Source organism: Psammomys obesus, unplaced genomic scaffold (assembly GCF_907164565.1).
Source record: "Psammomys obesus unplaced genomic scaffold, mPsaObe1.curated_primary_1811, whole genome shotgun sequence".
Classification (NCBI taxonomy): Eukaryota; Metazoa; Chordata; class Mammalia; order Rodentia; family Muridae; genus Psammomys; species Psammomys obesus.
The window spans coordinates 4,187,189-4,199,086 of NW_026596125.1; the positions used below are offsets into that span (position 1 = coordinate 4,187,189).

Consider the following 11,898-nt stretch of genomic DNA (forward strand, 5'->3'; position numbering starts at 1 on the left):
TGATGATGATGATGATGATGATGATGATGATGATGATGATGATGATGGCTTTTTGAGACAGGGTTTCTCTGTGTAGCTTTGGCTGTCCTGGACTCACTTTGTGGGCCAGGCTGGCCTTGAACTCACAGAGACCCGCCTGCCTCTTCCTTCCCACCATGCCAGCTCATAAAATTATTTCCGTTGCTACTTCATAACTGTAATTTTGTTACTGTTGTGAATAATAACGTGAGTATCTGATATGCGACTCCTGTGAAAGGTGGCTGATGCCCAAAGGGGTCACCACACACAGGCTGAGACACCTGGTCTTAGCACTTGGACTGCTGCACAACGCCTGATCTATCCGGGTGACATCCAGACCAAACAAAGCATTTGCGAAGCATACATGTGGGTTCCTTCCTACAGAATAAAATGCAAATGTGTCCTTAAATTCTAGACTACGCAGTACCCTACAGAGCAGTAGCTCTGCTATGAACAATGAACGCTCAAGAATTCAAACTTCCCTTGGGATGCCATGCTGGAGGAGGGGCAGACTAACACCCTGGCACCAGCCTGAGGAGGAGCTTACCTCTTAGAAAGTGGTTTCATGGGGTCTGGAAAGGTTAAGATCACCTGCTGCTCTTGCAAAGGACTTGGGTTCAGTTCCCAGCACCCACTTGGTGGTTCACAACCACCCCTAACTCCAGGGAATCTGTTCCCCTTCTGACCTCTGCAGGAACCTTGTGTACACATGCTACACATACAGACTTGTAGGCCAAACACTCAGACAAAATGATGTAAATATTAATTTTAGAATTTTTTAAGGAGGTGACTTCATACAGTTCTGACAACTTATTCGACCACCTTGTAAGACAGATTGAAGCTGAGACTATGATAGGTCAATAAGAGGATTGCTTATACCTTGGCCGGGGCACCTTAATTCTGTGTATCTCTTGCCCTCTATATAAACATAAATCTCACATCATATCCCTGAAGACAGACGCTTGCTTTCACCTGTTCCCTTCCCAGTGTTCACGAGAATCGAAGGCAGAAGCTGGTCAGGTGGTTTTACAGTGATTCTAATCTTGTCTTTGGTCAGAAGTTAGCATTCTCCTTGGTTATGTCTTGGCCAGAGCCTAGATACAGGCAGAAGTGTTTGGGGGCTCTGGTCCGGTGTCTTGTTACCATCTGCTTTAATGCAGCTGCCTAGAAGCTATATGTTAAAGTGTGACCAGAACTCCAGTCTGGATACCCATCCCTTTGGATGAGTAGCTTCAGGACTGGATTCCTGGATATTCATGGTGGGAACGGACATCATCATCTTAATAGTGACATCATTAACCTTTAGCCCTTATGTTCTCAGCTCCCATCCCATCTTGTTCACAGTGGATCTGTAGCCAGGTGGTCCTATGGCAACCTAACTCCGTTTTCCTGAGTCGCCTTGATCACCCTCCAAAGCCTGAGACGTACATGCAGGCCAAACAGCAATGCACATAAAATAAAAATAAATTATTTTTTTAAAAAAGTTAGTCCAATTTGGTGTGTCACATACCTTTAAACTCAGTACTCCAAAGGCAGAGACAGGAGGGCCAGCCTGCTCTGTGTACATTGTGAGATCCATGGCTACATTGTGAGATCCTGTCTTAAAAAAAAAAAAAAAGTTATTCAGATAGACTTGTCAATCACTTGACCAGGAGACTATTCCCCAGGAAAACTGATTCACACCTGAGGGTAAGGGAAGGCCACTGGATGAGTAATTTTCCTCCGACTGAGGTAATGCTCTTATACCTCTCAGAAGCCCCTCTGGACGCACAGCCGCTTACAGATCTTCTACGATGCAATACTGCTAATCTTGTGCATTCTACCTCAAGAAGAGTAACTTTTCCTTCTTTCTCTTTTGGATATCAACCAGAAGCCTAAACAAGCTTTCCCAGACAGCCCGGGTTTCCTCTCTTCTTTTCTGAGACACCCATCACCACTGTCTTCCACCGTGCAGCAACTTGCCAACCTCACTGCTGAACTACCTGCAACCTTGGACCCTAAGTCAAAAGGCCTGGCCTTCTCTCCCCCCTTCTCCACCTTCCTCCTCCTGCTAGCTGCTGAGATTTACAGCTTGCATGCTTTGCTGGTTTTCTTCCAAAATCTAATAAAATGGTCCTTAAGTTTCCTATTGTGGCTACTTTTAAGTTATTTCATTAGCCATGCTAAAGCTCAAGAAGGGAACCCTGATTTTCATAGTAACAGTATGAAAAAAATCTCCGTGTCATGCTCGTCACTATGGTCTCTCTAATTGGTACTCTGGGTACAGATGACAAATAAGCTAGCCTAGCTTGCTGGGGACTGCTAAAGCATTGCGTTTGACCCTAACAGTAATAGCCTCACTTTGGGTTGGTCCTTTCTGATGGGAACTAGTATAGGGATTCAGTCCAAACTGAGAGCTATAATTTCTCTTTAACCAGGGGGCTGGGAAGCTTGAGTTGGTGCTCCTGGTGCTCTTGCTGATGTCCTGTAGGTGAGGGGGAGACTATTGAGAACTCATGATGGTTTTTTCTACGTTGTACTGCCATCCATTGGTAGAGATGTGGATGACACTTTGGACACTTGATTTCCCAGTTCTTGTTTCACAAGCTTGGAATGATCTGCTTCTGCCTGTACCTCTGTGTGGACGCATGAGGCTTTCTTTGGCTTGCCAGTGATGTCAGAGGCTTGCCCCTTCACCTTGAGGTTTGACAACAAATCTGTACAGTTTCTGGAGACTTCCTCTTCCACCAGCCCTCAGGAAAGCCAGGCACTGGAGTAGGAGCTGGACCTCTAATGCATCCTTCGGCCAGCAGCATGCCAGAGGAAAGTGCCTTCTACTGGAGCCTACTCTCCTAATTCTCCACTCCTCATCCTTGCAGATGGCTCCTTTATATACGACCACCACCACCATCACAGCACCTCCCTCTGGGGCCATGCAGAGAGGAAGAGACAAGTTAAAGACGGTGCCCCTCTACCTGGAAGAAGACATCCGCCCGGAAATGAAGGAAGATATCCACGACCCCAGCTACCAGGATGAGGAGGGGCCGCCGCCCAAGCTGGAGTACGTCTGGAGAAACATCATCCTCATGGCGCTGCTGCATCTAGGGGCGCTGTACGGTATCACCCTGCTTCCCTCCTGCAGGCTCTACACCTTGCTCTGGGGTGAGCAACTTTCTTTGTTCTGGGTCAGTGTCTCCCCTCTCTCTAAGGAGGGGGAGGTGTCTTGAAATGGGCAGAGGCCCCTCTGTGTCCAGGTTTCCCTAACCTTTTCTCTGTGGTTCTTGATAAACTGACTGAACACAGCTCAGTTGGATTGGGAAGCAAGAGGGCCTGTTTTGTTTTCCCCTCCCTTTCTCCTCCCCTCCCCTTCCTTCTCCCTCCCCCTCTCGCTGAGACAGTTGCTCATGTGACCTTGGCTGGCCTGACCTGCCCTCTGTCGCAGAGAATGGCCTGAAGTCTGTGAGTTTTGGGGACCACTTCCCAAGTGCAGGCATTATAGCGTCCATCACCACAACTGGTTTGGTTGGTTTGATTTTTCAGAGTCTCACTCTGGCAACTAGACTGTCCTGGAACTCTTTATGCAGTCCAGGCTCCTTGAACCCACGGTAATCCTCGAGCCTACTGGGATTACATCCTGAGCTAACATCTCTGGCAAAAGTAGCCCGGGGTGTTTTGTTGTTTATTAAGCCCAGGACCTTGGGTACACTGGACAAGTACTCTACCACTGTGACCTATCCTTAGCCATTGTGGGTACTTTAACATGAGTGCTGGGGACTAAGCTGTGAAGCCGTGTGCAGGGCTCGCTGGGGGGTGGCAATGCAGCAGTGAGGGCGGCAACCAGCCCTGAACAAATTTTCTGCATCGCTTACTTGACTGCCTGTCCCGGCCCTTCCTTCCTGCCACAGGAGAACCAGGCCTTACCTAGGGGACATGGGAATAGGGTACCAAACCAACTCCATGGGCTACATGTTGAATCCAGTCAGGGAGCAGAGTCAGAGTGTACTGCGAGGGAGGAGAAGCCACTGGAGAGGAAAGTACAAGAGAAGGCTGGTTGTCTACTCAACCGTCCAGGCCTTAGCCCCTGGCCCAGGCTGTGTTGTCCTGGAGGAGGGTGAACGGGGCTCCTGACACCCAAGGGGCTCTGCTACTCCAGGCAGGTCGTCAGGGTGCAGTGCGTGCCAGTGGATACTTACATTACAGAAACGTCTCCGGTTCTATTCTCCAGCCAGCCTGCAGTGAGCCCTTTCTCTTGAGCCATATCATGCCATGGTACTAATGTCTCCTAACACCAGCTGTCTTTGCCCTCTGCGCACCTTTCCTAGGCAGGAACAGGCATGTCAGAGAACAGAGCCTTGAGGAAGGTTTTTGGTCTACAGAAGCCCTGACTCTGGGCTTCTGGGAGCTCTGTGGACCGTAGGCCCTTTGTTTTCTTTGAGGTCTGATGAGCCAGTCAGTCTTTCCTAGATACTCCTGGGAGGTTTAGGAACTCTTTGACAACTCTCTCTCCCTTCCTTCCCCCTCTTTCCCCCTCTTCTTCTCCTACTTTATCTTTCCCTCTCCCTATCCACTCCTCCTCTTTCTCTCCCTCCCTCTCACTCACTGACTTTCTCTTTCCGAATTTATCAGTTTGAAAAAAACTGGTGTTATCCTGTCTGTCCCTGCCCTCTTCCATCTTGTAGGTGGTGAGATTTGGGTCCTTAAGCATTGTCTTGGAAAATCCACCCAGTGCCCCAAGAAAACACAACTTAGGAGACCCCCCTTTCTTAGAATCTTGGTTTTTCTAGTTACCTGCTAAGGCAATGATACATTTCAGAACCAGAAAGACTGGGAGTGGAGGGAGTCTTTAAAGTAGTTTGGGTCCCTGCAAGCTTCTTCTCCAGCCTGAGTAGCCCTTACAGCCCTTACTCAGTTTAACTCTGTGTTTGACCAACTGACTCTACGTGGCTGGCAGAGTTATTACTTCAGGAAAACAGATACCATCCAAAGCCAGAACTGTGGCCATTCGCTTCTGTACCCTGCCCTTTGAAGTGTGCTATTATTTTGGAAAGAAACTTGACACACAAAACCTGCACCTTGAATTATTTTACTCTTCTCCCAGGGCTCTGGTGGGTAGACTAGCTCACAGAATGATGGTTGTGAAATGTAGGTTGCAAAATTCTGCAAGAAGGATCAAGGTCTGGGTTGGAGCCTTCTCCTTCCTTTAGGTCTTAGAAACTTTTCCTGTTTTATCCCAAAGGAAAATGCATAATTAACAATTGACTGTAGACATGCCATTTCCCTGACAGGAGAATTATGAAAAGCTTTTCTCTCATTTTAGAGCCACTCAGTAGAGCTCTCTGGACTAAGCCAGCTTGCTGAGTGATCTGCAGCAGGAAGCAAATTCACACACTTTCTTGGTACTCTTGCTCTGCCCCAAGCCTTCCCTTTCCTCCTCTGATTTCAGAGCTTGCCCTCCACTGGTTTCTCCGCTACAGGCACAGTCCTCTGCATGGGAGATCACCACACAGCCAGAGGCTGAGACTCCCCTGAGGCCTCATTCTGGTTCAGAAGGATAAGGCCAGCACCCTTCCTGAGGACAGACGCTGTCTCTATGGCTGTCCTGGGGAATCCTATAGAAGGAACAGGATGGGACATAGGAGGCAAAGAGGCAAAACTGTTAGAAAACTGTAAACTCTTGATGCAGAAGGACTCATGGCAGTTTCTACGTTTGGTGTCTCCAACCTCAGCCGAGTTCTGTTGCCCCTGAGGGTCTGTGGTTTCCAGATGTCCCAGAGGGTATTTTATACCGCTTCTAACAAGGCTTCGGCCCCATGTCCTAGTGCTAGTACTCAGAGGAACAGACGGGCACACCCAGCGTCTGCTCCCCATTAGAGAAACTGTTCATATAGGTTCTCGGTTGGGGTGCTGTGTCACTAGGAAGGTGCGGTACGGCTGGGACTAGAACAGTGCTGCAAGCCTGGATGAACAGCTCGCTTTTAACTCCATCAGCATACCCACCCAAAGAGACATCTCTGACAACAAGGAGCGGCCAAGTACATAGCCCTTCCAGCTGCTTCGCCATCCGTGTCCTTGGGTCAGCTCACCTGTAGTATTACTAGGCTCCAACCCATTAAGATGTGCAGTGAACATGGGAATGTTAACAAACAGTAAAGCCTGAGCTTCTGTGTAAATGTGTGCAGGGCTGACTTGCCCTGAGACCCCCGCTCCTGAGCCGAAATGCGGCAGTTAACAACTGGCAAACAGCCATGGCCCTGTGTCCCATGAGTCTCCCCTTCAACTGGAGGGTCCTTTAGTTGAACTCTGACCGCCGTTTTCCAAACATTCCTGATTGGGAGTATTTAGGCCTGGAAGCATGTTTAGGCCTTGAACCTCTTGGGAGAATAACCTGAAGGTCAAAGGGCACCAAACCTGGAAGAATGTTCCTGTGGTCTGACAATGAAAGCTGGCCAGTGCTGACGACCTGTCTTCTTTCCAGCATCCTGCCTTTCTGGCCCCTTTATGCCTGGGTCTTCTTGATTCACCTCAATTCCTAGGATGATGATTTTTTGAGGTGGTGAATGCTATGATGTCTCAGAGACCAACCCACATATGCCTTCAAACCCAGAGAAGCCTACTCTGGTGTCAGGAGGGTGTTCTGACATGCTTCTCCTGGTTGGACCCAATTGGTTAGCTGACTCCTTTGTTGTCCCAGCAGCACATTTCTACTATGTGATCAGTATTTTGGGCATTGGAGCTGGAGTTCACCGCCTGTGGAGCCACAGAACTTACAAAGCGCGGCTGCCCCTGCGGCTCTTCCTCATCATTGCCAACACCATGGCTTTCCAGGTGAGAAGCTGACACTGTTCATTCTTGTGTCCGTGCTCTGTGGATGACCCAGGGTGGAGTCGAGGACATCAGCGCCCCGGGAGGCAGTCCTCAGTGGTCTTCTCAGTACACAGCTCCCCACAACGTGGGGCATCTGAGTCCCTGGGAAGGGAAACAGGAAGTTAGCAGAACAGGTTCTCTAGGCATAGCCTTTTTTGAACCGTAAGTTTCCTGGGTTATTGCGTAGGATGGCTGCTGCAGTCCCTTGGTTTAAAGGACCACAGACTATCCTCGAGACACTGACTGTGGTTTCCTCAACACTTAATCAACCATAAACCATGCTCTGCTGTGGCTGTCTGTAATAGGATGTGGGATGTGCCACAGACTCAAGAACTCTCTTGTTTCAGGTAACAAGAGCAGACATGTCAATAGTTCCATGTGCTGGACACTGGGCCAGCATTTGACAGAGAATAACTCCCTCACAGCCACCCCAGGATATAGGCCTCATTGTTCTACCCACCGAACAGAGGAGGAAACTGAGACATTAAATACACTGGCCTTGCTGCCCTGTCACGGGCTAGCATGACGGAGAGACAGCTCAAGCACTGACGATGGTTCTTGCAACAAATTTGTGATAGACTGTAGGAAATTAGGGAAGGGGCACTCCCTTAGCCATAGGCTGTTGCTTACATTATGGGATTTGGCATGGAAGATGAGGGAAAAAAATACCAGAAAAAAAATAATTACTTTGCTTTGACGATATCTGAGGTTCTTATCACATGTGTAATAACCTAGCTCTGACAATGTATGTGGTGAAGGCTTCCAGTTTCTATGATTGGAAAACAAGACGAAGAGACACATTAGCACATTCTTGAAAGAAAGGATAAAGTTCAGAAGAGCTCAGAGGTTATTCAGAAATGTGCTCAGGCTCATGAGTTATATGTTGGTCCTCTTGTGAAGGCAATGACACTTAGTTTTTGTACCTTTACAACAGAGCAGAGTCCAAGGCCATCTGTTTCTTAATCTCTCTGCCCCTGGATCAGACATCTTGAGAGGAACCCTGTCTCATGTTACTTGCTTAAAGAGACACCATGTTCTCTGCTAACGAAACTCTGACCACTAAGACTCACCTCCCATTTCCCCACCTTGCAACCGTGGAGAGCAACAGTGCTATTATTGTGCTCTGGACTGTGAGTTGCTTTTCCACATAAGTTGGGGCTCAAGTGTGGAGGAGAGGGTGCTTTTTTGTAGACAGCATCCCCAGGACTCTGTGAGTCCGACTGTGAGTCCCAGGCCCTCACAGACATCTAGGTCCTTGCCATCCCGCAGGAGGCCATCTCTTCTCACCGCTGGGTTCTCTTTCCTGTCCTTCCAGAATGATGTGTATGAATGGGCCCGAGACCACCGCGCCCACCACAAGTTCTCAGAGACGCACGCCGACCCCCACGATTCCCGGCGGGGCTTTTTCTTCTCTCACGTGGGTTGGCTGCTGGTGCGCAAACACCCGGCTGTCAAAGAGAAGGGCGGGAAGCTGGACATGTCTGACCTAAAAGCCGAGAAGCTGGTGATGTTCCAGAGGAGGTGAGTGGAGCTTGGGAAGTAAGGCTTCAAGATCTCCCCATCTCTCTTTGCATTTATAATAGATGAATGAATTTCTAGGTTTATATTCCAAAACTATCAGCCAAGTATGCTTATAATCCCAGCACTGGAGAGAGAGAGGCAGACAGATCTCTTTTGTGAATTCCAGGCTGGCCAGAGCACACAGTGAAACTGGAGACAGCAAAGATACTCTGGGGACTGAAGAGATGGCTCAGCAGTTAAAAGCACATCCTGGTCTTCCAGAAAACCCTAGTTCAGATCCCAGCAGCTTTGCTGGGTGGCTTACTTCCACAACTCCAGCTCCAAAGGATCTGACATCCCATTCCAGCCCTCAGAGACACAGGGACACCTGTGGCATTTACCCACACAGACACACAGACATATAAACAGACAAAATTTAAAAGACACATTGGCCAGATGTGGTGGCACACATGTCTTTAGTCCCAGTATTTGGGAGACAGAAGCAGGTGGATCTCTGTCAGTCTGAAGCCAGCCTCGTCTACATAGCAAGTTCCAGGACAGCCAGAGCTACATAGTAATACTCTTTTGTTTCAATAAAAACAAAAACAGACAGATCACTTTAAACCTTACTTTTTAATTGCTTGGATGTCCTCAGTCAGAGATGTTGCTCTGTTCCTGTCTCTCTGAACTAATTTCATTAAACCAATTAAATGTATCAAAGATTCACTGACCGAGGATATTCATGGACACAGTGAATTCGATTGAGCACTTACTTTCTGGGAGCTTTTAGAATATAGAATGGAGGTATATAATACACATAGCCAAAGTTACCATAAAGGAAGGCAAAATACTGTCTGTACCGTGAGAGGCAGAAAGAGCCAGGGATCACTCAGGGAGAACAAGAGGGTTGATGAAAACGTAGCATCAAAAACAATGGAAAGACAGTGCTCTGAACATTTGTGCACAGAAAGAAAACACGAAAATGAACTAAAGCCTTATGTGGGATCCAGACACAGTCCGTTTCCTTGACCTACAAAAGATATGACAGGAAAAAAGATAGCACAGACTCGACGTCATCTGGAGTGCCTTTGCTACAGATAGGATTGACACAGTTGACAATGAGGAGTTTGTCTCTTCAGCAACGTGTGGCCCAATCAGAGCCGTTCATTGAAGAGGCCACTGTCAGGTCAGGCGAGGAAGACGTGGAGCCCGAGAGATGAGGAAAGACATAGTTAGTGCAGAGGACTGAGAACAGCCTGTCTGCGCAGACTCAGTGCGTGATCCCTCCACGTAGGTACTACAAGCCTGGCGTCCTGCTCCTGTGCTTCATCCTGCCCACGCTGGTGCCCTGGTACTGCTGGGGCGAAACTTTCCGACACAGTTTGTACGTTGCCACGTTCCTGCGCTACGCCGTGGTGCTCAACGCCACCTGGCTGGTGAACAGCGCCGCCCACCTCTACGGCTACCGCCCCTACGACAAGAGCATTGATCCCCGGGAGAACGTCCTGGTTTCCTTTGGAAGTCTGGGTAAGTCAGCAGTCTATGCATTTTCACACTCAGTGGTCTCCTTACTCAGTGAGCTTCGAGGAAGACCTGAGCCATCTGTTTTAGTCAGGCAACATGTTTTATGTAAAAAAAAAAACAACAAAAAAACAAAAACCTACTGCCTTTGGAGTTAGAGGGTTGGTTGTGCGCATGCGTAGGGTACATGTGCGCCTGCTCGCAGGGACTGAGGCTTGGTAGGCGGTTGAACTTTCGGCCAAGGGAATGAGACCCTGTTAAGCCAGCCGTGTTCGCGCTTGTTCCTCCTGCCCTGCTCTTTGCTGTACTGGCATCCTCTCTGGTCTGGCACTTTTGATGAGGGACAGTAGATAAGTACTTGTAGTTCCATTTCTGGAAGGATCTTTAATAAGCCAGTAGATGAATAAAAAGGAACTGATTATAACTGCATCCTCGATGTGCCTTCCAGGGTCAGGTTACAGTAGGATCAATGGAGACTACCATAAGCCTAGTGTGTCATGACTAGCCACGCCATATAAAGTACAGACAAAAAAACAATGATGGCTTCGTTTAATGGGCTTAAAAGGGTGCCATCCTCAGAGGACTGGCTCACCTCCCTAATGTGGTTTCATGAGCTTCCAGCCCCATCCAAGTTTCGGGGACCCCACCACCACCACCACTGCGCATGTCTTTCCATTCACCAATGTTTAGGTTAATCAGCCACACCCTATAATTCTTATATTGTCGTAGAAATGGAGTAAAATGGACTGACATGCGTTCTGTAAGTGAAAGGATAATGCTCTTTTCCCTGCCTCAGCCGGAATGACTTGGCTGTTCTATGTAGCTTCGAGCACAGCACATTCTCTCTCCTCTCTCATCCTCTTCAGCTCTGTTTCCTGCCATTCGGATCCTCAGTTTCTTCCTCCCTTTCCTCTGCCTTCGCTTGTTCTCTCTCCTCATCCCTCCCTTCCCCTTTGCCGTTATCCCACTCCTCCTGAAGTGCTGAGGATTAAACTACAGCCTTGTGTAGACGCTCTGCCCTGAACTGCATCCCCGAGCCTTCCATGCAGCTTTTTAGGTTGTGAGACAGGAGCTCCCTAAGCAGTCTGAGCTAGTAGACTAGTCTATATACATATACATCTATATTATATATTTTTTTCATTCTCTAAGCCCTATTACTCTAGAGAACTCTAATATGCTCTCTCTCTCTCTCTCTCTCTCACACACACACACACAACCACTCTAATAAAAGGTTCTAATTGTAGCCCTGATCTTGAATTTCTACCAGTTAGATTTTTTGTCCAGCTCTTTTATTTTTACCTTGGAAATACAGTTTTTCTAATCTTACCTGGCGGGATTTGAACTTTCTATCCTGGTTTAGCCTCCACATAGCTGGGATTACAGTCCAGTGACACTTAAAACCGTATAAATCAAGACCCCAGAGTCAAGGAGTTTACCTGTTTTCTTATAACCCATGATAGATCTTTCAATGATTTTATCCATTCCATAAAATTTAGAACTTTATATGTTGGTGTTCTCTAAATCTTCATTCCCGAATATTTTTGACTGTGTACACAGACATTGAAAAAAGGAAGTTAGATTTTTATATTTTTTGTCTGTTTTTTGGTTTTCAAGACAGGGTTTCTCTGTGTACCCCTGGCTGTCCTGGACTTACTCTGTAGACCAGGCTGGCCTCAAACTCATCACTTGCCTCTGCCTCCCAAGTGCTGGGACTAAAGACATGTGCCACAACTACCCAGCAATTTTTATACTTCTTGAAGTCAGTTTTTATTTCTTGCAATATATTTGTGTAAATATTCATCCACATACTCATTGTCATAAAATAATTTTTTCATCCAAATAAATGAAGAATTAAAAACTATTTTAAGTATCATATTATACAAAGAATCTTTTACTAGAGTGGTTATATGTGTGTTTGTATATTTGGCAGGGTCCTCTAGAGTAACAGAGCTTAGAGAATGAATATCTATATATTATATTATATTATATTATATTATATTATATTATATTATATTA

General features: G+C 47.3%; 1 protein-coding gene across 1 annotated transcript in view; it reads left to right on the forward strand.

The window, feature by feature from the left end:
• The window catches only part of LOC129665084 (acyl-CoA desaturase 3), a 20,401-nt gene that overhangs the window by 4,970 nt on the left and 3,533 nt on the right, over nt 1-11,898 (forward strand). The window contains exons 2-5 of the mRNA XM_055591601.1: nt 2,877-3,159; nt 6,692-6,822; nt 8,177-8,382; nt 9,656-9,888. Coding sequence (XP_055447576.1) covers nt 2,877-3,159; nt 6,692-6,822; nt 8,177-8,382; nt 9,656-9,888 — 853 coding nt within the window. The remainder of the gene's footprint in view (nt 1-2,876; nt 3,160-6,691; nt 6,823-8,176; nt 8,383-9,655; nt 9,889-11,898) is intronic.